Source organism: Amblyraja radiata, chromosome 41 (assembly GCF_010909765.2).
Source record: "Amblyraja radiata isolate CabotCenter1 chromosome 41, sAmbRad1.1.pri, whole genome shotgun sequence".
NCBI classification, from domain to species: domain Eukaryota; kingdom Metazoa; phylum Chordata; class Chondrichthyes; order Rajiformes; family Rajidae; genus Amblyraja; species Amblyraja radiata.
Window position 1 is genome coordinate 13,440,899 of NC_045996.1, and position 27,567 is coordinate 13,468,465.

Genomic DNA, 27,567 nt, shown 5'->3' on the forward strand with positions numbered 1-27,567 from the left:
ATGGCTCTGTAGGAATGAAGAAATCTATAATGGCTCATTTTATATCTTCTCCTTCCAAGGTCAGTAATGTGCTCACTATTCCAAAGATGCCCCTCCATAGCCAGTCTGCAGATGTGAATCTCAACAAACATTGACAGCGGTAGTGCTGCCGAGACATAGTGACGGAGACCCGATTCGATTCATGGGATAAATAATGTTCTGTCGTATCGTATCAGTGAAACTCGTTTAAGACCCTCAGCATCTTTTTATCTGCATGTGCTACATTTCAGTGAGAATGTGTCTCCATTCATCTATGTTACATCAGCCAACTCAGCAGAGAGATGAAAGGAGAGATTCTGTAGGTCTGGCGGACTGCTCGAAGGCAAGAGTGTGGTTATACGCATCCGCATATAGAACCCAAACTGCTAGTCTCCAAACTGAGTCTTCAATCAGAGTAATGACAACGTACCAATCACTACCTCAAGCAGACTTCATCGTGCCAAATCTATAGTCTCTCACTGAGCGGAAATTTTAGTGAGAGGAAACAGGGTTGGAATTTGGCATGAGATTGCTACACTTATGCAAGTTCAGTCATTTTTCTATATTTTGTGATGAAAATAGCGATAGAGCAGCAGGGTGGCGCAGCGGTAGAGTTGCTGCCTCACAGCGCCAGAGACCCGGGTTCGATCCCGACTACGGGTGCTGTCCGTACGGAGATTGCATGTTCACCTCGTGACCTGCGTGGGTTTTCTCCGAGATCTCCGGCTTCCTCCCACACTCCAAAAATGTATAGGTTTGTAGGTTAATTGGCTGGGGATACATGTTGAAAACATTTGCCCCTAGTATGTGTAGGATAGTGTCAGTGTGCGGGGATCGCTGGTCGGTGCGGACTCGGTGGGTCGAAGGGCCTATTTCTGCGCTGTATCTCTAGGTGAAATGAAAATACTTAGAATTTGTATTGTGGTTGTATTGGTACAGTATTATTGTATATTCTTCGGTTCAAACACCTCTTCAAATTCACCCCTTAACCAAACATTTATCCCCCGGAATTAAAACTGGAAGCAAAAGATTGTGGTCATTGTCTTTAAACTGGGGACATCCTATTTTTTGGTCTTTTGACCAGCTTAACCAATATCACCATGTCAGATTAACCGATGCTGGTTTGTGCATGTTGTCTGCTTTGCTCATATTAACTATCATGTTTGTTTATCAAATTGTCACCATACTCCAAAATAACATGTCCCTCCCCCCCCCGACATCAGTCTGAAGAACGGTCTCGACCCGAAACGTCGCCTATTCCTTCTCACCATAGATGCTGCCTCACCCGCTGAGTTTCTCCAGCATTTTTTGTCTACCTTCGATTTTTCCAGCATCTGCAGTTCTTTCTTAAACAAATGTTTGGTGGGAAAGGTCTGTTGGACAAAATGAGGGTTATGGAAAATGCTATAGATCTTTGGTTCCCCCTCTACGAAGTCTGATCAGCAATCACGCACTCCTTGTTCTCAAAATGCACGCAGCAGCTTGGTTCCATTGGTAGAAGAAACAAGGAACGAGAGGACATAAAATAAATGTGGTTGTCAAAAGTATCGAAAAACTGTCCCAGGAGATATTTATGTTTAAGAAGGAACTGCAGATGCTGAGAAAGCGAAGGTATCCACAAAAATGCTGGAGAAACTCAGCGGGTGCAGCAGCATCTATGGAGCGAAGGAAATAGGCAACGTTTCGGGTCGAAATCCTTCTTCAGACTGATGGAAGGGTTTCGACCCGAAACGTTGCCTATTTCCTTCGCTCCATAGATGCTGCCTCACCCGCTGAGTTTCTCCAGCATTTTTGTGTACCCAGGAGATATTTATGTTGAAGCTGAAAGAACGCTCTGCTGGGCTGCTAGTGGACGCAGGTTCCCTGTAGCCCTCAAGACAAAGATGGGCATCATTTATTGCTTTTTAAATACTATAATACATGCCAAGCTGATGGCACTTCACCATGAACAGAATATTTCAACTGAAAAGACACAGCTTGTTTTAAACGAAACAAACTACATTGACCCAAAATGTAACTCTCCAAACTGTGCACTTTTGATTCTACACTTTTCCCCAAAGACTCACAAATGTCAAACTGGAACTGCCCAGAATGTTTTCTTTGGCCTTTCCAGCCACAAAACACCCAAGATGGAGAGTAAATAAATATACAGACAATAAAGCAGCTATCCCCTCCCTCTCCTCCCCAGCACCAAAGGGTTATTTATTTTGTGTTCTGAACAAGGGACAGAGAGAAGTTTATTGCTGGCCTTACAACATTGTCAGAACTCACACTGCACTGACCTCAAGATGACGGGACACAGACTCTGGAATTGTCACGTGTACCGAGGTACAGAGGTGGTGGAGGAGGCCGGTTCTCTGGATGCTGTCAAGAGAGAGCTAGATAGGGCTTAAAAATAGCCGAGTCAGGGCATATGGGGAGAAGGCAGGAACGGGGTACTGATTGGGGATGATCACATTGAATGGCGGTGCTGGCTCGAAGGGCCAAATGGCCTACTCCTGCATCTATTGTCTATTGTCTAAAAGTTTTTGTTGCGTGCTAACCAGTCAGCGGAAAGACAATACATGATTACAATCAAGCCATCCATATTGTACAGATATATGATGAAGGGAATAACATAAATAACATTCAGTGCAAGATAAAGTCCAGTAAAGTCTGATTAAAGATCGTCTGAAGGGCTCCAAGGAGCTAGTCACTCAGGACTGCTCTCAAGTTGTTGATAGGGTGGCTCGGTTGTCTGATAAAAACTGGGAAGAAACTGGCCCTGCATCACACATCTATACCTCTTGCCTGATACCAGAAAGGAGAAGAGGGAGAGGCTGGTGTGCGACTGGTCCTTGATGATGCTGCTGGCCTTGCCGAGGCAGCGTGAGGTGTAGATGGAGTCAGCTTTCCCTGTGCTAGCGGAGCCAGTGAAGAATGAGCAGCACCATATCTGGGAGGTCTCTTGCACATTAAATCTGCTTGTTCAGCACAGACTGTAGGTGAACTCATACGCTCTGGTTCCACTTTTGAAAGGAGACATGATCTCAAAGGCTTTGTGTTATTGGTATTCCCCACACAGACTTCACTGACCTCTGTGCTCTTTGCAGTTTGGTTTAGATATACCGCGTGGAAACAAGCCCTTCGGCCCACCGAGTCCGCGCGGAGCAGCGATCCCCGCACACTATTCTACACACACGAGGGTCGATTTACACTTTTACCAAGCCAATTAACCTACGTCTTTGCAGTGTGGGAGGCACCCGGAGTAAACCCACGCAGGTCACGGGGAAAACATCCAAACTCTGTACAGACAGCGCCCGTGGTCAGGATCGAACCCGGGTGTCTGGCGCTGTGAGGCAGCAACTCTACCGCTGCGCCACTGTGCTGCCGATAAGGTAGAGAATGCAAGTTTAGAAAGCAGCCTTGGCAAATAATTGCAGTCTAACTTCTAAATGGTGCAGACTGTAGGCCCCTTTCAGTTCAGTTTAGTTTATTGTCACGTGTACCGAGGTACAGTGGAAAGCTTTTGTTGTCTGCCATCCAGTCAGCGGAAAGTCAATACATGATTACAATCGAGCCATTACAGTGCATAGATAGGAATGTTTCTGTGGGAGTAGAGATTTAGGAGTGTGGCAATACGTGATTGCAGATTTGCCTCTGTGGTTAGCATGCAAATAGTCGCCTGGGTTGGGAGCCATCTTGCAAACATCTACCCGCAAGATGAACAATGTGAGTCTACAACGCAGGTTGCAACCAGCACTAGGAGATTCAGTGCCCTCAACAGAGGAAGTGAAATCAGAAGAAGGGTCTTGTCACGAAACGGCAACTATTCCTTTTCACCAGAGTTGCTGACTGACCCGCTGAGTTACCCCAGCTTTTTGCGTCTACCCACAGTGAGATTCAGGTCAGGGTAATGGAGGCAAAGACCAGAGGGATGAGTGAACAAGCGAACGCTTGAAGGAGCTGCACACTTTTCGCAGAGAAGAGAAACTTAAAATAGCTCCCGTCTCACATTCAACTCCTGATCTTGTAAGACAGATGCAGGATGCATTTACCCACAGGGCAATTAGGAGAATCTATCAAATTAAACCATTAAAATTAATTTGGACTACATGCTTTGAGATGTCAAGTTTTTCATTATTAAAATGAATAATGTAATCCAAGGAAGAAGATGCTCGTTGTTGTAGAACAGGCACGTGCTCTTATTAAAACCCAGAGAATACATTAAATGCCTGCTCTAATTAGGATCATAGCTCTTCCTGTAGGCATTAGCTTGTGTACATTTGTAAGGCAATCCTCCAAGAAGCCTGTTCTATAATAATAATAATAATAATGGATGGGATTTATATAGCGCCTTTCTAATACTCAAGACGCTTTACATCGCATTATTCATTCACTCCTCAGTCACTCGGTGGTGGTAAGCTACTACTATAGCCACAGCTGCCCTGGGGCAGACTGACGGAAGCGTGGCTGCCATTCTGCGCCTACGGCCCCTCCGACCACCACCAATCACTCACACACATTCACACACAGGCAAAGGTGGGTGAAGTGTCTTGCCCAAGGACACGACGACAGTATGCACTCCAAGCGGGATTCGAACCGGCTACCTTCCGGTCGCCAGCCGAACACTTAGCCCATTGTCGCCATCTGTTCTACATACACTCTAGATGGCAATTGCTAGAGCAGTTAGACTTAAGGCTTAAGTCGCCCCCAATGCAGGAGCTTGATCACCCCAAACAACGCCAGCTCCGGGTGGCAAGATCGTCCCATCAACCGAAGGCTCGAGAGGCCCCCGACCGCGGGAGAACAAAGAAGGGAAGAGATTTGTTTAGAAGGATGAGGGGGTTCTTATAGAAACATATAAAATTATAAAAGGACTGTGCAAGCTAGATGCAGGAAAAATGTTCCCAATGTTGGGCGAGTCCAGAACCAGGGATCACAGTCTTAGAATAAAGGGGAGGCCATTTAAGACCGAGGTGGGAAAAAGGTTTTTCACCCAGAGAGTTGTGAATTTGTGGAATTCCCTGCCACAGAGGGCAGTGGAGGCCAAGTCACTGGATGGATTTAAGAGAAAGTTAGATAGAGCTCTAGGGGCTAGTGGAGTCAAGGGATATGGGGAGAAGGCAGGCAGGCACGGGTTAATGATTGGGGACGATCAGCCATGATCACAATGAATGGCGGTGCTGGCTCGAATGGCCTCCTCCTGCACCTATTTTCTATGTTTCTATGTTTATTTTATTCAACTTTTTGAATATCCTAAAAATATCCTAAAAATACACAAAGAAAACAAGGCGTGAAAAAAAAAGTTTAATTACCACTGGAGTTGGATAATCATTCAATTAGAATGATTCAAAAACCATTCCTTCGAGCCAAATGGAGGCCATATTTTCTATGTTTCTATGTTAGATTGAACATTTTTTACCGCCTTTCATCACAGTGAGGAATGTGGAGGAGTCACTGTGGTGGATGTTCATGTGTTTTGTGTGTCTTGTTGCTTTTTATTGCTATGACCGTCGGGCAAATCAAATTCCTCGTATGTTGCAAAACATATTTGGCTAATAAGGTATGATTATGATTATGATTAAACTCACCTCAGGAGAGGGACTGGGAGTGTTCAAGAAGGAACTGCAGATGCTGGAAAATCGAAGGTAGACAAAAGTGCCGGAGAAACTCAACGGGTGAGGCAGCATCTATGGAGCGAAGGAAATAGGCAACGTTTCGGGCTGAAACCCTTCTTCAGACTGGGAGTATTGCCTCCACCATCGGCTGCAGGAGGCGTTCCCCCGGGACACAGAGGCAGGCGGGCGGGTGGGCGAGGGGAGGGACATTGATGCAGGAAGATTGTTCCCGATGTTGGGGAAGTCCAGGAAAAGGGGTCACAGCTTAAGGATAGAGGGGAAATCCTTTAAGACCGAGATGAGAAAAACATTTTTCACACAGAGAGTGGTGAATCTCTGGAATTCTCTGCCACAGTGGGTAGTTGAGGCCAGTTCATTGGCTATATTTAAAAGGGAGTTAGATGTGGCCCTTGTGGCTAAATGGATCAGGGGGTATGGGAAGTTGGATGATCAGCCATGATCATATTGAATGGCGGTGTAGACTCGAAGGGCCGAATGGCCTGCACCTATTTTCTATGTATCTATGATTCATGGGCTTGGGACTCACCTGGGCTTATCTGGATGGGCAGCGCCCCAGTACTTCCAATAAGTGGCTTTACATTTGGACATTTTCATTGTAAATGGTGGCAAAATATGTCGACTGTGCATTTATGGGTTGTGCAAAAGAATTTCCCTCTACGGCTTTGGAGTGTTGGAGGAAACTGGAGCACCCGGAGAAAATCCACGTGGTCACAGGGAGAAGTACATACTCCAAACAGGCAGCACAGCTGGTCAGGGTGGAACCCGGGTCTCCGGCGCTGTGAGGCAGCAACTCTACCACTCAGACACCGAGAGCCGCCCTGAATTCTCAATGTTTCCCATGAATATTTGTAAGGGAAATGAAGTAGAAACAGTTGAGTTGAGAGGGGGGGGGGAGGGAAGGATAGCAGAGAATTAACTTTAGTTGTCAAAAAAGCCGATGGAACAAGTGCTTTTAGCTCCCATTAAACCTTCTCAAGCTAAACCAGCTGTTGAAAATATCTAATGTTTCCAATGAACAGATGTGGTAGATTATATTTCAGTGTTCAACTGGCCATTTTGCTTGGCAGTTTCAATATTGTATGCTGTAAAAGTCACAAAACTCCAGTGTCTAACACATTTCACCACCTGAATTCTCTCAAAGGGAGACATAAGCAAGCTGGTAAAACCTCGCCAAGTGTATTAGAGTTCCAGTTTTGGGGGCGTCACAGTAGCGCAGCGGGTAGAGCTGCTGCCTCACAGCACCAGAGACCCAGGTTCGATCTCGACCTTGGGTGCTGTCTGTGTAGAGTTTGCACTTTCCCCCGGGGACTGCGTGGGTTTCGTCTGGGCGCTCTGGATTCGTCCCACGTCCCAAAGTTAATTGCAGGTTAATTGGCCCTCTGTAGATTTCCCCATGTGTAGGGAGTGGCTGGGAAAGAAATGGTGTGAATGGGTGATCGATGGGCCGGTATGGACTCAGGGGCCGAAGGGCCTGTTTCCACGCTGTATCTTTGAAATAAAACTAAGCTCAAAACAGCTTCCATGTTTCCACAGAGACAAACACGGCAACTTGCATTAAAGAAGCTTCTTCAACCAAATAAGCATTGATGGAACCAACCAAAGAAAAAACTATTTAAGAAGTTTAACTGCAGATGCCGGAAAATCTGAAGAAAGGTTTCGGTCCGAAACGTTGCCTATTTCCTTCGATTCATAGATGCTGCTGCACCCGCTGAGTTTCTCCAGCACTTTTGTCGACCATTGAAAAACTACTTTGCTTGTTTATCTTTTCAAATATTGTAGCGCACGTCTGCAGTGTACAGCAAGTTACCAAACTATCCTGTTGCATAAGGTACACAAAATTGCTGGGGAAACTCAGCGGGTGCAGCAGCATCTATGGAGCGAAGGAAATAGGCGACGTTTCGGGCCGAAACCCTTCTTCAGACTGATGGGGGGTGGGAGAAAGAAGGAAAAGGGGAGGAGGAGGAGGAGCCCGAGGGCGGGCGGATGGGAGGGTGGGAGGAGACAGCTAGAGGGTTAAGGAAGGGGAGGAAAGTTATCCTGTTGCATAACTTGCCCAGCGCACTCAGTTCCACAGGTCTACAACACCTTGCATCCTCGTGAACCTTCTCTCCAGTGATGATGCCTGTCCCGTTGAGTTGCTCCAGCTTTTTGTGTCTATCTTCAGTTTAAACCAGCATCTGCAGTTCCTTCTTACACAAAGATTGGTTGTTACAATGGTTTTGTTTTCTGTGCTGCATCGCAGGCAAAGAGGGAAGCGCTAATGTGATTTCCGCAAACATGTTTCCATTCAAGTCTAATTAGCAATTCTATCAACGTAAACTTCCCGCAGGGTTCTTTGGACAGAGGCAGTGAGCGAGAGTTGTGGACAATTCTGCCCAACGTAACTTGGGAACAGAAACCAACTACTCTTCTGGTGGAATTCTCTGCCTCAGAGGGCGGTGGAGGCAGGTTCTCTGGATGCTTTCAAGAGAGAGCTAGATAGGGCTCTTAAAAATAGCGGAGTCAGGGGATACGGGGAGAAGGCAGGAACGAGGTACTGATTGGGGATGATCAACCATGATCACATTGAATGGCGGTGCTGGCTCGAAGGGTCGAATGGCCTACTCCTGCACCTATTGTCTATTTTTCACTCCACTCATCAAGGGCCACAGATTTAGGCGATAACAACTTTTATTTATGAAACCCAACATCTTTTGGCACTTCACGTAACCCTTGAAAAAATGGCAAGTAGCCACATGAGGAAACAGGGCAGATGGCCAAGGGTCGATCAAAAGAGACAAGCTTTGAGCATCTTAAAGGAACAAAGTGAGAGATGGTGATATTTAGCGAGGGAATTCCAGAGCTCACTGCCCAGACAACCTAAAGCACAGCCGACAATCCGCGATGATAGAAGTCAGGCTGCAAATGGATATTAGAGACTGTGGTGAGAGGGTGGGGCAAGACTATGGAGGAGTGATGTGAAGTATTCCTGTTCTGAATGGCTCAGAATCTCACCGTTATCATACCTCTGGGCTTATCATCATGGAGGTTCGCAGCTGAGGATGGGTGGTGGTGTTGGGCATTACTTGCAACATATCAACGTCTTGTAGCCTGAGTCTGAGTGTGAATAGATGAGCCTGAATATTGAATTATCTAACTTTCAAGTAACCCCCTCTCTCCGTCACTGTCCCACCCTAGTCAGAGTAATGCCCCTGTCCCACTTAGGAAACCTGAACGGAAACCTCTGGAGACTTTGCGCCCCACCCAGGGTTTCCGTGAGGTTCCCGGAGGTTGCAGGAGGTTGCAGGTAGTGGAAGCAGGTAGGGAGACTGACAAAAACATCCGGGTTGCTTGTTGCTTGTTTCAACCTTCAGTGTGTAACTACAGTAGTCTGCACCCTCTGATCGGAAATGATGTGATCCCACCAAGCTATATAATTGTCTTGGACAGTGCTTCTTAAACTGGTGAATGGCTCACCCAAGGGCGAATGAAATTATTTTGGGGTGAATGAAACTAGAGGGGTGAATGAAGGGAGAATGACTTCATTTATTCAGATATTTATATATTTTTTTAAATCTATACTTAAAAAAACATTGCCATTAAAGTGGTTAGTAAGCTCTTGTTGGCTTTAATGGCAGTGAGGCTGGAAATTTGATTTTTTTTCTCTCTTCCAATGGTTTTCTAATTTCAAAATGTCCCAAATTTACCGTAATATAACCTTTTAGGGAAGTCCAGACAAGCTAGTGGGATCATAAATGTATAAATGGCAACACTGGAGGATGGCCGTAGGCGACTGTTGAATTGTATCGTTACTTTGTGTAGCAATTTAGCTGCCAAAGTTGATATTTGATGGTATTGTGGGCTTGTGTTTGTGGAGAGTTATAGAAAGTTATATTATTTGGATACTAATATATTAAGTATTTTCCAAGACAAAAACTGCAGTAATCAAAGCACGAAAGGGTAGGATGGGGCTGAAGCCCAGCTTTTAGACATTGGAATGGTTTGATATCATTCTAATTGAATGATTATCCAACTCCAGTGGTAATTAAACTTTTTTTTTTCACCCCTTGTTTTCTTTACATATTTTTAGGTTGTTCAAAAAGTTGAATAAAATAAAAATAGAAACATAGAAAATAGGTGCAGGAGGAGGCCATTCGGCCCTTCGAGCCAGCACCGCCATTCATTGTGATCATGGCTGCTCGTCCCCAATCAATAACCCGTGCCTGCCTTCTCCCCATATCCCTTGATTCCACTGGCCCCGAGAGCTCTATCTAACTCTCTCTTACATCCATCCAGTGACTTGGCCTCCAATTTAAGAAATCAGTTAATTTTTGTTTTTTGCTCATGTGACAAAAAAAGTAATGTATAAAATTATACATAAGGGGAGAATAAGGAAAATTACCAAAAAACATAAGAACATTTAGTTGAGGGTGAATTAAATTTTGTGATGAAGACTCACAGGTGAAGGACATTGAAATAGTTTAAGAAGCACTAATCTGTGTGATCCACTATAGTTCTGGTGTTGCCAAGATTGTTAACTGCTGATGAGAAAAGTTAACACCTAATGGAGATGTAACAACTTGCTGTGCAATTATCTATCTTTAATGGAATGTGTGAAGAAAATAGTCTTGTGTCTTGTGAATTTTCGCACCTTCCAGCAGTACTAACTCCCTGCAGCAGTGCACGGTCCCAGTTAAACGGATAAAAAAGCTGTTCAGGAGACAAGAAAGGAGCCAAAGGAAAGAAGGGCAGTTGGAGGAACTCAGCGGGTCAGGCAGCATCTGTGGAGGGAATGGACAGACCATGTTTCGGGTCGGAGGTAGACAAAAATGCTGGAGGAACTCAGCGGGTGAGGCAGCACCTATGGAGAGAAGGAATAGGTGACGCTTCGGGTCGAGACCCTTCGCCAGACTGATGTCGGGGGCCCTTGGAATACAGCGTGGGAACAGGCCCTTCGGCCCAACTTGCCCACACCGACCAACATCTGCACTAGTCCCACCTGCCTGCGTTTAGCTCGAAACCCGTCCTATCCATGTACTTGTCCAAATGTTTCTTAAATGTTGCGATAGTCCCTGCCTCAACTACCTCCTCCGGCAGCTCGCTCCGTGCACGGGTATGGACAAATGTCTTGTTTAACAAAGGAATATCCAGCTGCTATTAAATAAACTAACACAAGCTTAAAGTATTCCAAATGGAGGAAGGAACTGCAGGTGCTGGTTTACACCAAAGATAGACACTAAAATGCTGGAGTAACTCAGCGGGATTGGCAGCATCTCTGGAGAGAAGGAATGGGTGACGTTTCGGGTAGAGACTCATTCAGGGGAGAGGGAAACTGGAGATATGGAAGGGTAAGAAGAAGGGTCTCGACCCAAAACGTAAGGGTCTTGACCCGAAACGTCACCCATTCCTTCTATCGACGTTTGCCTGTCCCGCTGAGTTACTCCAGCATTTTGTGTCTATCTTAAAGTACTCCAGCTTTACTGAAAAACTGGGTTCATTTACACCCAGCTTCACAGCAAATGGATTCCAAGGAGAGATGTCTCTGAAGTTTGATCCCCCCTGATCTTTGCCATTCCTGCTTGATGTCACGTCACGCGAGCTAGACAGATTATCAGAGGCATTTTGTGAACGTAAACAATACAGACATTAAGTGCAGGCCTTACACAGGCTCCTGATCCAAACCACCAACCTCGATGTAATTAAAATGCCATTTACCTTCACTCCCAAACCTGGCTTTCCTCACAGTGCATTCGACACCATTCCCAAAGGAAAATCAACGTTTAGTCTCCATCAATTCAGGTGAGCACACTTGGGGAGGGGGATTAGAACAAAGGCCAGCGTCAGATGTCAAGATGATCTCGCGTTACAGACCTCAGCAGCTTGGCAGTGCTGCCAGACAGCAAGGGCTTTCATTTCAGAATCGACGAGTGCTGTCTGTGATTGCTTATCCAAGTTAGAAAGTTGTGCTTTCAACTCTGGTGAGTTAAGTAACATGGTGCCCTAAAGAGGCACTTATTATGCCCCTGTCCCACTTAGGAAACCTGAACGGAAACCTCTGGAGGCTTTGCGCCCCACCCAAGGTTTCCGTGCGGTTACCGGAGGTTGCAGGTGGTTGCCGGAGGTTGCAGGTAGTGGAAGCAGGTTGGGAGACTGACAAAAACCTCCGGGAACCTCACGGAAACCTTAGGTGGGGCGCAAAGTCTCCAAAGGTTTCCGTTCAGGTTTCCTAAGTGGGACAGGTGCAGTACTGACAAAAAATTAAGGGGTCGCACGGTGGCGCAGCGCCAGTTCGATCCTGTCGCTGTCTGTATGGAGTTTGCACGTTCTCCCTGTGACCACGTGGGTTTTCTCCGGGTGCTCCGGTTTCCCCCCACACTCCAAAGACGTACAGGTTTGCAGGTTAATTGGCTTTAGTGCAATACTGTTATTTATCTCTCCACATCATCGTCTATATCTCTCCTTTCCCTTATCCCTAACCAGTCTGAAGAAGGGTCTCGACCCGAAACGTCACCCATTCCTTCCCTCTAGAGATGCCGACTGTCCCGCTGAGTTACTCCAGCATTTTGTGCCTATCTTTAGTAAAATTGTCCCTGGTGTGTAGGATAGTGTTAGCTTATGGGGATAGTTGGTCGGCGTGGACTCGGATGCCTAGAGGGGCTGCTTCCACGCTGTATATCTAAAGCTAGTCTAAATTAAGAGCATGGATTTGGAGGTACAATAATATCTTCCATGAGGTTGGAATGCAGATTAACGAGGCCCATCTTTGCATGGCTTTGGAAATCCCCATGTCTCCATTACTGGCCTCTTGTTTATCCGCAAATTTAATCTATTCCTGACAGTAAAGACCACGCAATGTGGACACGTTATGTGATTCGGTGTCAGGGGTTATGGGGAGAAGGCAGGAGAATGGGGTTCGGAGGGAGAGATAGATCAGCCATGATTGAATGGCGGAGTAGACGTGATGGGCCGAATGACCAGAGGGGATAACCTACTCATCACTTGCTCCAATCTACTCAGACACTCCGCCATGTCCCATTCCAGCTGCAGCTCCACAAACTGCAATCCTTTCATGTTTCCGAGTTAAACCTTGACCTTCTCTCTCAGCCCGAGTTACTAAACTCACATTCCAGATGTCTCTAAATCACCGCTCTGTTGCAACGAGACTTGTCCACGCGCTGCCCAAGTTCCCCAAACTCACCAACCATTTTAAACCACTTTAAACCATTTTAAAGATTGTTAAGGGCTTGGACACACTAGAGGCAGGAAACATGTTCCCAATGTTGGGGGAGTCCAGAAACAGGGGCCACAGTTTAAGAATAAGGAATAAGCCATTTAGAACAGAGACGAGGAAACACTTTTTCTCACAGAGAGTGGTGAGTCTGTGGAATTCTCTGCCTCAGAGGGCGGTGGAGGCAGGTTCTCTGGATGCTTTCAAGAGAGAGCTAGATAGGGCTCTTAAAGATAGCGGAGTCAGGGGATATGGGGAGAAGGCAGGAATGGGGTACTGATTGGGAATGATCAGCCATGATCACATTGAAATGTGATCAGCCATGATCACATTTGGCCCTTCGCTGGCTCGAAGGGCCAAATGGCCTACTCCTGCACCTATTGTCTATTGTCTAAACCTGCGATGTACACTTTCCCCTTTCCCTCGACGTCCCTGCCTGCTGTACCTTGCATTATTGGCCATGCCAGGGAATGCACGAACTGAGATTGCTGGCTTACGACGGCGCTGGGGAACAATCCCAGGAACGCAGTCTGTTTGTACACACTCACCGGCCAGCTTAAAGTTGTGGTCTGGCGGGCTGGGGAATGTGCCTCTTAGACAGGGCAGCAACCACAGACAACAGTGCAGGCTGGCGTGTGAGACCTGAAACTAGAGCAAGCCGTCAGTATTCCATGGTAGACAATATTGCTGGTGAAACTCAGCGGGTGCGGCAGCATCTATGAAGCAAAGGAAATAGGCAATGTTTCGGGCCAAAACCCTTGGAACTGCAGATGCTGGCTCGACCCGGAACGTCACCCACTCCTTCTCACCTGTCCCGCTGAGTTACTCCAGTATTCTGTGCCTATCTTCGGTACCTATATAGAATCTCTTCTGTCAAACTCACCTGTTCAGCCAAAGAAGACACAGACTGCTGGAGTAATTCAGAAAGTTAGGCAGCATCTCAGCAGGACATGGACAGGTGACATTTCAGGTCGGGACCCTTGTTTAAACTGCAAGAAGGGTCCTGACCCGAAACGTCACCTATCCATGTTCTCCTGAGATGCTGCCTGACCCGCTGAGTTACTCCAGCACTCTGTCTTCTTTTGTAAGACAGCATCTGCAGTTCCTTGTTTCAACATCTCCGTTAACAGGTTATACACTTTGATTTTGTCAAAATTATGTTGCAAAATATAAAGCATTTGTCGAATCACACAGAACCCATGGAGATTATTCATCTCATCACACTCACCCCTAAACACCCTCAGCCAACCTTCCCCTTCACCCCTCTCACCCCAGCTCTATCCCCTCACCTACACCCACTCTTCCCACCCCAGCCCTTCCTCCCCTGCACCCTCCCGTCCCCTTCACCACCCTCCCTACCCCACATACACCCTCCCTATATCACCCCCTCCCTTCTCCCCCCTCTACACCTCCCCTACGCTCCCTGCCCTCACCCTCCGACCTACATCCTCCCCCTCCCTCCTTTACCCCCTGCAGCCACCCCCCCTCCCCTCCATCATCCTCTCCTCAGCACCACATCTCCTACCTCCTCCTCCTCCTCCTCCTCCTCTCCCCTTCCCACCTCAGCATCCCATCCTCCTCCTCCCCTCTCCTCCTCCTCCTCCATCCCATCCTCCTCCTCCCCTCTCCTCCTCCTCCTCCATCACATCCTCCTCCTCCCCTCTCCTCCTCCTCCCCTCTCCTCCTCCTCCCCTCTCCTCCTCCTCCCCTCTCCTCCTCCTCCTCCATCCCATCCTCCTCCTCCCCTCTCCTCCTCCTCCTCCATCCCATCCTCCTCCTCCCCTCTCCTCCTCCTCCTCCATCCCATCCTCCTCCTCCCCTCTCCTCCTCCTCCTCCATCCCATCCTCCTCCTCCCCTCTCCTCCTCCTCATCCTCCTCCTCCATCCCATCCTCCTCTCCTCCACCATCCCACCCCCTCCCCTACAACCTTCATCTCTCTCCTCTCTGCCTTCTCCTCTCTCAGCCCCACAACCTCTCTCCTCTTCACTCTCCTCCCCTCCTCGCCCTTCACAACCTCCCCTTCCAGCCCTAAACCTTCCTCTCTCCCCTCCTATCCCTCTCCCTCCCCACCTTGCCATCCCCTCTCCCCTTCCCTTCTGTCCACTCGGCCCCTCATCCTCTCCTCTCCCTTGCACCATCCTCTCCTCCCCTTCACCCTCTCCATCCCTCCTCTCCCTCTCCACCATCTCCTTAGCCCTTCACCCTCCTCCTCCTCCTCCTCCTCCTCTCCCCTCTGTCCACTCGGCCCCTCTCCCTCTACTTTCCCCTCTCACCTCCTCCTGTCGCCGCCACATCCGGGAAGCTCCCGCAGACCGCATCCGGGTCCCGGTTCCCCGGGCGACGGGCGATTCCACTCCGACCGCGGGGGGTTTGTGTGTGTGTGGAGGGAGGGAGGGAGAGACCAAGTCTACCCGGTGGTGGGGGGGGATTGTGGAGCCGCTGGCCCCGCCCCCTCTAGGCCCGCCCCTCTCCCTCTAGGCCCCGCCCCATCCGGCCAGCCCCCTCTTGGCCCCGCCCCTCTCCTTCTGGGCCCCGCCCCCACCCTGGCACGCCCCTCCCCCTCTGGGCCCCGCCCCATCCGGCCCCGGCCCCGCCCCTCCCCCTCTGGGCCCCGCCCCCTCCCCACAGTCCCCTATGGTCAACAGCCGCTACTACAGCCACTGCCCTCTGGCGGCGGTGACCGGAGCTACAGACACAAAACTCTGGAGTAACTCAGCGGGACGGGCAGCATCTCTGGGGAGAAGGAACAGGTGACATTTCGGGTCGAGACCCTTCTTCAGACTGGACAGAAAACGTCTGAAGAGGGGTCTCGACCCGAAACGTCACCCATTCCTTCTCCCCAGAGATGCTGCCTGTCCCGCTGAGTTACTCCAGCACTTTGTGTCTTTCTTCGGTCTAAACCAGCACCTGCAGCTCCTTCCTACACCAAAGAGCTGTGACTACACTGCAAACTCATTTTGCCCTATATTGTTCTTTTTTGTAAATTTATTCTGGATGCTTTCAAGAGAGCTCTTAAAGATAGCAGAGTCAGGGGATATGGGGAGACAGTGCTGGCTCGAAGGGCCAAATGGCCTACTCCTGCACCTATTGTCTATTGAACCGTTTTTCCCCCGTTTCTATCATGTTATCGATTGTTTGCAGTGTTTCCAAACCTGTTGTGTTGCTGCAAGTAAGAATTCCAATCTTGTTTTTGTACATATCTCAATTAAACACTCTTGACTTGCTCGAATGAAAGCTGGAAGACGTTTGCTTGTTCTCCTAGACGTGGAAGTGTGTAAACGTAAAGCAACCTGGTCTCCAGGCAACGAGATTTTTAGATTAAAGCGTCTTGTTCTTGTGTCAACTCTTACATGCACCTCGGCCATTTCAGAAACCTCGCCCTTGGCTTTAAGGAAGAAAGAGAGAGAGAGAGAGAGAGAGTTCCACGGTACTCTGACTCTTGGCACAAGTTCCCCAGTTGTATTTATAGCTCCAAATGACAATAAATTGAATTGTATAGTATTGTATTGTATTGTATTGTATTGATCCACACACAGAAGTGCTGGAGGAACTCAGCAGGTCAGATAACATCTGTGGACAGAATAGACATGGCAACGTTTTGGATCAGGATCCTTCTTCAGTCTAAATTTCTGTCATTGTCTTACATGGGGGCCCCTAGTTGCGCTTTTGATCCATTTATGCTCTACTCAATAACTAAAAGTCTGTAGCCTCCTTGTGCTCTGGTATTTTATTTCATTCACGTTTAAACTATAATGTTTTATTATCAATTGTTTACTGTATGTCGTGTTGTTGCTTGCGAGCGGAGCACCAAGGCAAATTCCTTGTATGTGAACATACTTGGCCATTAAAATTATTCATTAATTTGGCCCATCGAGTCCACTCCACCATTCAATCATGGCTGATCTACAGTATTTTTCTCTCTCAACCCCATCCTCCTGCTTTCTCCCCCTAACCTTTGAAGCCCTTACTCCACTTTAAAAAATACCCAATGACTTGCCGCTCACCACAAGAGGGGACATGTGTGCAGCAGAAAGATCGGATCCACTGGGATTTCCATCATTAACAGATACAAACTTTCCAGACGTAAACATCATTTTGCTCTTTGAATGGAGGGAAGGAGAGAACATTAACATTCAGTTGATTATTTCCACCAGGTGGCACTTCGATGGCAGCCTCGCCTACAGTCTGTCTGTCCTTTTTTTTGTTTTGTTATTTTAATGTATTTAAAAAATGTGTTAATGCTCTCTAGTTTGTTTTATATGGGAACGGGGGAAACATTTTTTCAATGTCCTACCTTGCCGGAGACGCGATTATTTTCTGGGATCGTATCTCCGGTCGCTCTGCGGCCTAACATTGTGGAGTTGCTCAAGACTGACTTTGAGCCCCACTGTGGGGATGTGAACTTACCATCAGAGCAGATTCCTTGCCTGGGATCGACGCTCCAACCGCGCGGCCTGTGGACTTTAACATCAAGGAGCTCGCAGTCTCTGGTTGAGGCGGACGTTGGGAAGCTCCAAATGCCACACGACGTTCGACCAGCCCCGACCCGGGGTAGATCGCCCAGCACGGGGAAGCTGAGATTCCACCCGATGCAGGAGCTTGATCGCCCCGATGAGGAGGCCCACCGCCTGCTACGGGAGTAAGATCGTCCCGTCAACAGGTTAGAGGCCCCCCCACCGCTGGAGAACAAAGAAGGGAGAGATTGGACTTTTTTCACCTTCCATCACAGTGAGGAATGTGGAGGAGTCACTGTGGTGGATGTTCATGTTAAAATGTATTTTGTGTGTTTTGTTGCTTTTTATTGGTATGACTGTATGGCAAATACAAATCCTCATATGTTGCAAAACCTACTTGGCTAGTAAATTACAATTATGATATTTGCAATTGATAAACAGTTTAAAGGAAATTAATATTGATTGGCGCAGTGGTAGAGTTGCTGCCTCACAGCGCCAGTGACCCAGGTTCGATCCCGACTAGGGGAGCTGTCTGTACGGAATTTGTATGTTCTCCCTGTGAGTTTCCTCCTACAGTCCAAAGATGAAAATATTACTAACTCTGCTCCTATTACTCATGACCTTATGTTCAGAGGGGCAGTTTAAATGAGAAGTTCCACTTTTTAAAAATTTATAACAGGGTATGATGGGTGCCTGGATTTGCTGCCACATGTGGTGATAGAGGCAGATACAAGGGGCATTCAGATAGACACATGACCATGTAGGGAATCGAGGGATATGGTTCGTATACAGAGATTAATTTATCTGGTGTTGATGTTCGGCATGGATATTGTGGGGAAAAAGGCCTGTTCCTGAGCTGTCTGTTCTATGTTTTAAATTCAGATCAACCAGACACTAAGTTAAATGGCTTCATGCAGGAGCTCAATGGGGAAAATAAAAATGCCCTGTATATTTAATATAACTAATAACAAGACTCCTGAACAGATCAGACTCTCCACCATACACTCCTTTTACACTTCACGTCACTTCGGGACCACAGCCAACATTATAGGACCATTTTCACCCCTCTCCCATCAGGATGAAGTTAAAAGCTTGAAAGCACATACCAGATTCAGGAACAGCATATTCTCCGCTGTTATCAACTACCAGTCAGTCTTAAGACGGGTCTCGAAGCGAAACATCAGCCATTCCTTCTTTCCAGAGATGCTGCCTGATCCTCCAGCATTTTGTGTCCATCTTCGATCCAACATAAACCTGGTTGCAGTCCTGATCTTCCAACCTACCTTATAGCGGATCTTGCACTTTTTACTCTGCACTCTGAAGTTTCTCTCTTTACGGTGCTTGCTGTGCTTTGCTTGATTGTACTCGTGTAGAGAATGACTGGATATCAGTGTTTCCACTGCATCTCAGTACACACCAATTATAAATGATGGCATTGGCATATAATTTATCCGTAGTAATAAAGTATCGGCCCGGCTTAAGCAGGGACGGTCCCAGATGACAACAAAGACCCTGTGGGCCACCAGTGGCTACATGCAGCGGCAGGCCTGGTTCACCACTGTGAACAAGGGCTCAGTGGGCCGCTGCCTGCAGGAGGAAGCCCAGAAGGCCAGAGGAGGGATCCACTGGTGAATTCAGAGGCGAGGAGTGGCTCGGTAGGAGATGGACCTGGATATTGTCTCCAGCGTCTTCACAGTAGGCGAAGGAAGCGCCCCCGGGCCACAGACCTCGGATGAGAAGGGCATCGGATCGCAGGCCTGCAGCAGCCTGGGGCTTACCTCAGTCTGGGGGGTTGGGGTTGCTCTTTACTCCCAGCATGTGGAGCGGACTCGACTTTCTCTTCGCAAATGGTGCCAAAATATGGCGACTGTGCATTTGTGGGTTGTGCAAAAGAATGTTACTGTGCTGAGCATTCATGACAATGAAGACCCATTGAACCATTATACCAGTGCAACCGTCCCTGTAGCAAACCCTTACAGGGTGATTCATTCATTTTTATGTCAAAATCGTTATTCCCGATCTTCCAGCTTCCTTATTGTAGACGTTAGACTTTGTCTGAAGCACTATTCTGCACTCTGGTATTTGTCCTTTCCACTACATGTTGTGCTTGTCTGGTTTGATTATATATATATTCTGATTGCATTGGATAGCATGCAAATAAAAACATACGTCATACATGGATAGGACAGGTTTGGAGGGATATGGACCCAGCGCAGGCAGGTGGGACCAGTGTAGATGGGACATGTTGGCCGGTGTGGGCACGTTGGGCCGAAGGGCCTGTTTCCACACTGCAACACTGTGACTCTATATGTCGATAAAATATATACCAATGGATCCCAATGTTTGGAGCCAGTCAGGGAGGTTGGTCTGGGCAGAGATGGTTTGTTCAGTTTTGGAAATCGGTGTCGTGGGGTCTAGAGCAGTGGTTCTAAATCTGGGTGAGTTTCTTAACCTGGGGGTCATGACATTCAGGGCTTTATCGGGGGACATAAAGGGGACACAAACAACATATCAATTTGTTGAGCCCATGTTTAGGACTTAGTTCTGGACCCTTTTCAGACTGACATGTGACAATAAAATTAAGTATTCATTCATTTATAATAAACTAATACCAATTTAGGAGGCAGAGAGAAACGGTGAATGCCAGGCTGTCGAACAATACACAATATAACATGTAATTGAATGTATTTTCTTCCAAACTGCTCACTGCCGTTCCAGAGCTCAACCACGCACACCTTCAGAGTCCAGGAGTAGCCTTGTATCGCAAGAAATAAACACACCTTCAAAGTCAGACTTTAAAATAAAGAGTCTGGGAGTTTTTATTTCTCAAAAATAGTGATGATTTATTTCATCTAATAGGGCTAAGGTAGCAGAGACCCTCTGAAAACACCCTTAAATCAAATGTAGAAAGGCAGCCCTCACTTATACTTCACAATTATGGCAAGGAGGCTACAAAGGGGAAGAAAATGTTCACAATATTTCTAATATTCCAGAAAATCTCATTTGTCCATTGGAATGTTTTTTTTTTAAATCCAGAGAATGTTCAATTTATTTCCTCTTTTAAAAACCAAGCAGTAATTACAGTCCATGAGAATTTCAGATGAGATATATATATATATATGTCGTATAGCAAGTCCCATATTAAGGTAAATAGCAAAAAGCCCTTCCACACCACCAAGAACTGCAGTTATACTCTCTCAAGGCCAGCCTATTTCTCACAGCAACAACAATTCAACGTCTAAGTCCGAGGAGCAAGGAGAATCAAAAATTAAAACAAAAGCCCCCATTTCCACCTCCCAACCCCCCCCCCCCCCACCCCTAAAGACTTCTTTCTGCAAAAAAACTCAGTACCCTCACAGAAAAAGCCCAGCTTTGTTTTTTTTTTATTTAAAAAGGCAGTCATTCAAATTATAGACCACTGCAGTATGTACATGAACAGATTAAATATGGAGAGATAAATACTTTTCCTACCTCAAAAATAACCTATTTTACCCCTGGCATAACTATTTAAATGGGGGAAACCATCCTCTCCGTTTGAGGTGAAGTCACTCAGTCACCATAGCCAGTTACAGTTGTACCAATGCTTCGAGCACTGGGCTCACTATCCAACTGCATAGCTGGAAGTGTCAAGACACATAGCTGACAGTCCCAGTTCATCACCGTGTTAGTTACAGCACTTAATCCTAGCTGCCGACTTCAAGCAGACTCGTGATGCGTTTCTGGGTAGGCATATCTCAAGTTTCCATCCAATTTCATTCTTGGGCATACAGTGAGCATCCCCATTTGCGTTCACCAAAGATTATACTTTCATGATTTAGGATTATAGACTGTGCATTTCAGTAATTTTACACCCATCTACTTTGCTGTTCTGTTCCATGATCAGTTTACATGAATGATTCAAACTTCCCGGTGGGAATCTGCAATAACATGATGCCACTGGACAAAGGAGAGCATTGCAGTACCTGCCATGATTTCTTGTCTTACTCCTTCAGTCCCGACAAGTAAATGTGGTAGCAAAACACTCCAGATTCAAGCCCAGTCCCCTTTAGAATTCAACACTGCCTCAACTGCACAACAGTAGCTAAAGCCAACGCTATTTTAACAAGCTATTCATAATAAATAACTGCAACAGCGAACAGCAAATCACCCTTGGGGCGCTGTTAAACCCAAGACACCACTAAGGTCGCATGGTTTATTTGAGAAGCCATCAGAAAGTCAAACGTGTTACTGTCTTAATACCCACTGCCAGCAATTTATTTATTCCTCCTGCATTTCAGTAAAGGGCTGCCTATTCAGCATGTCGCCTGACCTGTCCAAACACTCCCAAAGTCTAGACACAGATTCTGTTCAGCAAGGGCAGTAGGGACTACTCTGGAACACTGAATTAAAGAGAGAGAAAAAAACTCGCAAAAAAAATCTAAATCAGCCACGATTTTCGGTTAAAAACAATTGCCAGGTAACCGCATCCTCCTTCAAAGCATATACTGCACTGTAGAACTAAATACCTTATCCATATAAACAAAAACATTTGTGGCCCACCTGGTGAAAATTATTCTACAAATTGGCTGCAGAAAGAAAATTAATTGAAGCAGCACATCTTTATACCTTGGTTCAGAGTTTGTGTGGGGTGGGGTGGGGGAAGACGTGAAAATAGGATATTTATAATACAAAAATATTTAGTTTTACAGTATCGAGTACATTTGGAAAAATACAAAGGTGCCAGTTTCCTATGGAATTTCTAGAATTTAACATCAAAACCTCCAAATTCCTGTGAGACTGATTCATACAGGTCCGTTGGCACTTATGAATTAACAGTTGGTGCTCCAAGTAGTGTGTCTGTGCAGAATGTACAGAAAAAAGTTTTGCACCCCAATATAGAAACGCAAAATGGAAATTTGCATAGATTTAAGACTAATGAAGTCATAATATAAGACACATAATGGAATGTACAGCAAAAGGTTCCTTGGTAAATTGTGTATGCCAACTGCAAAACGCTGCGGATAGCACTGGCATGTTCAGGTGGTGGTGGAGAGAATGCGCGTGCATGCTCCAGGGGGGAGTAAGGAAAGAGTGGGCTGGCTATGGAAAAGAAAATTTGCTGGTGGGGATTACAGATCACTTTCGCCGTACAGAGCTGTGGAGAAAGACATGTAATCCAGGGCGCCAGGCACTGTGTCGGGTCCTCTGTACGGAGCCATCCGGGCAATGCAGTAGTCAGCTTGATCTGGAGGGAGCTCCCGCCGCAGCTCGTCTGCCGTGATGAAGTTCTGAAAAGAGAATTCACACACCAGCTCGTCAGACATTTTTTTTTTAAGCGGATAATGTGGTGAGATCAACCATCAGGCTCTTGAACACTTCACACTAATACACGAACCACAACTCTATCTCTATATCTAACTCTATCTCTGCAACTTCACGCTTCTGTGGACTGTACTACTGTGGACTATGGTTTAGTTACTTGGTACTACGATTAATAATTGATTCCATTGTCGATCATTGTAGATTTGCATTATCGTGTTGACTGGGCTGTAAAAACGCACCAAATAAAAATAGCACTGTTGCATTTCCGGTAGAACATTCTTGACTTTTTCTTGATTCTCAACAGTGTACGACCCAACCCCAGGGTGAAGTATCCTGACCAGAAAATGACTTCATCCCATCCATAGATGATGCCTGACTCACTGAGTTCCTCCAGCACTGTTTTGCTCAAGATTCCAGCATCTGCATTCCTTGTGACTGCACGAGCCAACCCTAATATCTACAACCTGCCCTGTGTCCAAGGTGAATGTAACCTGGTCTCCCAACATTCCCACATACCCTGCGGTGACAGCGGAACTGCAGCAGAAACTATGCATTCATTTTTTCTGCCAAGGTAATATGACTGAAGTGCTCATCTCGTAAATGCTCGTGTTACTGCCTCAGCCACTCCAACTGTACCCTCCCCAACACACAACCTCCACCAATGCAAATGGCAACAGATGCTTGGGAACAACAGCACCTCATTTCACTTGGGCAGCGGTATGAATATTGACTTCTCCAACTTCAAGTGACCCTAACATTCCCTCTCTTCGTCCCACCCCGTCCCAGTTCTCCGACGTCCGACTGTCATTTTATCTGTTTGCTTTGTTATTACCTTCTCCTAACAATTCTACATGTTCCTTGATCTCCACCCCTTTTGCTGTCTTGTTCTCACTTCCTTATCTCTGTATCTCCCCCTCCACCTCCCCTGACTCTCAATCTGAAGAAGGGTCTCAACCCGAAACGTCACCCATTCCTTCTCTCCAGAGATAGGAACATAGAAAATAGGTGCAGGAGTCGGCCATTCGAGCCAGCACCGCCATTCAATATGATCATGGCTGATCATCCACAATCAGTATCCCATTCTGGCTTTTTCTCCCATATCCCTTCATTCCCTTAGCCCCAAGAGCTAAATCTAACTCTCTCATGAAAGATGCTGCCTGTCTCGCCGAGTTACTCCAGCATTTTGTCCATCATCACTGTGCAGGTGACACCATCCTGACTTGGAAATCTTTCTCATTGGACCCAACTCGACAGCAGAGCAGGAAATATTCCTCACCTGTATCCACCCATCATATAACCATATATCATATAACCATATAACAATTACAGCACGGAAACAGGCCATCTCGGCCCTACAAGTCCGTGCCGAACACTTATTTCCTCCTAGTCCCATCTATCTGCACTCAGACCATAACCCTCCATTCCTTTCCCATCCATATACCTATCCAATTTATTTTTAAATGATAAAATCGAACCTGCCTCCACCACTTCCACTGGAAGCTCATTTCACACAGCTACCACTCTGTCAGGACCTGGAGACTTATCCACTTTTATATTTTTCAAAAGTGTCAGTACTTTATGTAATTCACTTGTCAGGCTTTATCCCACCCCCCACCTCTCTTTTCCAGCTTACTCCCTCCATACTCTATCAGTCTGAAGGATCCCAACCCAAAATGCCATCTATCCACTTTCCTCCACAGAAGCTGCCGGACCCACTGAGTTCCTCCAGCACACGTTTTGCTCAAAACACCAGTATCTACAGTTACTTGTTCCTCTAAAAAAGTCTTCAGTAGGTGTGCTACGATTCAAACTGGGGTCAAGTGAAAAGGGGCAAGTATTGCAAACGATTTTCACATCAGAGAACTGCGGGGTTTATTTTTACAACCACTAATATGATAGGGACGGAGCAAAAAACTTGTCTAAGGTAGACACAAAATGTTGGAATAACTCAGCGGGACAGGCAGCATTTCTGGAAAGAAGGAATGGGTGACGTTTCGGGTCGAGACCCTTCTTCAGACCCGAAACGTCACCCATTCTTTCTCTCCAGAGATGCTGCATGCCCCGCTGAGTTACTTCAGTTTTTGATGTCTACCTTCAATTTAAACCAGCATCTGCAGTTCTTTCTTAAACAAAAACTTGTCTATTTGGCTCAGCTACACATTTGATCAAACCACAGCAAAACCTGTTGCAACAAATGATGCCATCCACTGACAACACACAGGCTGGGACTTGCCCTGTGAATGCCTTTAATGGAAAACGAGGGCTTTCGCTTCACTTGAAGATTGTATCGTGTCTCCACGGCAACAACTAATAAATCAGAGCCGTATTAATTCACTGACACAAGACTAACTAACAGTGCGACAGACACAGAACCCCACCTTAACAAAAGATTAGCGTTCCATTTTGTTTGGTTGGCACTTTCAGCTTGTCAGTAAAGGTTAATGGACAATTTAATAACTTTCTGCAGAGTAGTAACTGTGGCAAATTTCAAATAGTCATTTAACAGAAGAGAAGTTGTCTTTACAAATAATTTAAAAGTAAACATTTTATGTTCAACCCCACAGTAAATTTTCTTGTGACTTAAGTAGAATTGTTTACCTTGTCCCCAGCCAAAATCTTGAAAGAGGCCATGACTTGTTCAGCTGTATCAGTGTCTGTTGTCTCCTGTGACATGAAGTCGATGAAAGCCTGGAATGATATTTCCTCCGTGTTGTTGGGGGCAACAACACCCATTATACGCGTAAACTCGGCTTCACCCTGGGAAAAACAGCAAGAAAGTCAATACACACCAGCACTGAAAATAGGAGTGGGCCACTCGGCCCCTCTAGCCTGCCCTGCCATTCAATTTGATGGCGACTGATGCTAGCCTCAATTCCTCTGTCCCATTTCTCCATATCTATTCCCGAATCAAATATTTATCCAGCTACACTTTAAATAGTTCTAATGATCCAGCTTCTACCACCTGCCAAAGAAGGGAATTGGGGAATTCACCACAGTCTGCATGAAGCCATTTCTATGTAACTCAACTGGTCCCTTGCTTGAGTTTGTCCCACTGAGAAAACATTCCAACATTTGCCCTGTCGAGATTCAGATCAGAGGTTTGAATGAGATTAAACTTAATTCTTGGAAATCCCAAGAGATACAAGCCCAAATTGTTTTGTCTCTCTTGGTAGCACAACCCCTTCATCCCAGGATGTAGCCTGGGAATCTCCTTTGTACGGCTATAGGTCTGTGGCACGTGCAGCAAGGAGGTAGACTATTGAAGAATGTCCTTGCCAGTTTATTTTCACGTTACTCAACCTGCCCAGTTGTTAGCCATGTGTTAGAACAAGGCTTGTGTAAAAATGCGCACACCACAGCTGGCTAACAAGGCACACAATTGTATCAAGGGAACTTGCAGAGATCCTCCAACTGAGAGTTTCCATTGCAGTTGACTATGACCAGAAGTCGTACCTAGACCACATAGACCTGGATCTGTCACTGCCAGATTGAAAAGAAAATAATGTTCTATTTCCCCTCCCCCCATTTTCTTCAACATTCTCATTATAATTTTGTTGAGAAAGCATAATCCCAGGGAATGTTGATGCCATGTTATGAGCAACTTTTACTGAGAGATTAGGGCAAGTGAGGGGAAGTTAGACCAAGATTAGTCCTCTCAAACTGTCCTTGCTTGCATGTATAAAACCTACAGCATGGAACTTGCATATTATCCTTCCTGACTAATGAGAGTGCCCCATGGATAAGATCAGGTAACTTGGCAAAAACAAATCAAAGCTGAAGCCTCCCCATTCCTCAATTCTCAGTATCAGAAGTATTCTTTGCCTTCTTATTCTTAAGAGATAATCCATATTGTTGAGCGGAGATTATTTCCGCCTCACATTTAAAATACAAATTTTTTAAGTTATTCTATTTTGGAATTGCACAAGATTCCAGTTTATTACTTTAGAAAAAAGATTGATTATCAGAAAGTAATCAGGGAGCAGATTCTTCGATGTAACAGCCAGTGCCTAAACAATGACTAGAACAGAAGCTACCACATTCCCACAAAATATTAACTGGTGGAATTGAGCTTATTTGAAGGCAAAGACAACCAAGATATTGGGCAAAAATGTGTAACGTCAAAATCATTCAGCAATTGAAAAGTCTGACAACTTGACTTTGATTGTTTTTTTGTAGAATATCCTACTTGCTTACGTTGACTTTGAATCTCCCCTTACATCAATTTAAAGAGGAGAAACTGCAAATTGTTTAAGAGCAAAAAGTGCAGAAACAGCCTGCGCGCTTAGCCAGATAGACACAAAATGCTAGAGTAACTCAGCGGGACAGGCAACATCTCTGGATAGAAGGAATGGGTGACATTTCGGGTTGAGGTCTTTCTTCAGACTGAAGAAGGGTCTCGACCCGAAACATCACCCATTCCTTCTATCCAGAGATACTGCCTGACCAACTGAGTTACTCCAGCATTTTCTGTCTATCTTCGGTGTAAACCAGCATCGGCAGTTCCTTGTGAAACATCACACTTAACAGATCAAATGCATAAAACTAGAGAATGCTTTGAAATATTATCCAATTACCTCTAGCGTCCTGGAGTACTCTACAAATTGTTGTCTGATTTGTTGAAGTTACAAATTAATGCCCAATACACAGCAGTGCTTAAAATCTACTTGTGTAATTCAAATATGGATGCTTCATACTGTGACTTTTGAGAGCAAAACTACTTCTACAAAAGATTGACTAAAATACAAGAGAGCTTACAGGTGAGACCCCTGGTATTTCTGGCTGAAGATGTGAAGGAGGAAGAGGAACCGTACCAGACTGTAGCCCGTAGAGATAAGTAGAGCTCGAAAATCATCCACGTCCATCAGCCCGGTTCGCTTCTACTCCGACAGAGGAGTAAGCACGAGGAAAATACACGCACACAGAGGGCATGGTACCATGAACAAGGGTTGACATGTCAGACAAGAC

The 27,567-nt window shown here is 46.1% G+C and overlaps 2 protein-coding genes across 6 annotated transcripts in view; both read right to left on the reverse strand.

The window, feature by feature from the left end:
* Nucleotides 1-15,194, reverse strand: part of LOC116967902 (serine/threonine-protein kinase PAK 4-like) — a 106,792-nt gene extending 91,598 nt beyond the window's left edge. The window contains exon 1 of the mRNA XM_033014556.1: nt 15,121-15,194. The gene's annotated coding sequence lies outside the window, so the exon portion shown is untranslated. The remainder of the gene's footprint in view (nt 1-15,120) is intronic.
* A 4,901-nt stretch (nt 15,195-20,095) lies between these two features.
* Nucleotides 20,096-27,567, reverse strand: part of actn4 (actinin alpha 4) — a 79,975-nt gene continuing 72,503 nt past the window's right edge. For 3 of the 5 annotated variants that reach the window (XM_033014249.1, XM_033014248.1, XM_033014250.1), the window contains 3 exons: nt 27,414-27,479; nt 25,201-25,359; nt 20,096-22,568 (listed from right to left, as the gene is read on the reverse strand). In XM_033014249.1, coding sequence (XP_032870140.1) covers nt 22,410-22,568; nt 25,201-25,359; nt 27,414-27,479 — 384 coding nt within the window. In that variant the 3' untranslated portion in view covers nt 20,096-22,409. The remainder of the gene's footprint in view (nt 22,569-25,200; nt 25,360-27,413; nt 27,480-27,567) is intronic. The other 2 variants (XM_033014246.1, XM_033014247.1) reach the window with 2 other exon arrangements.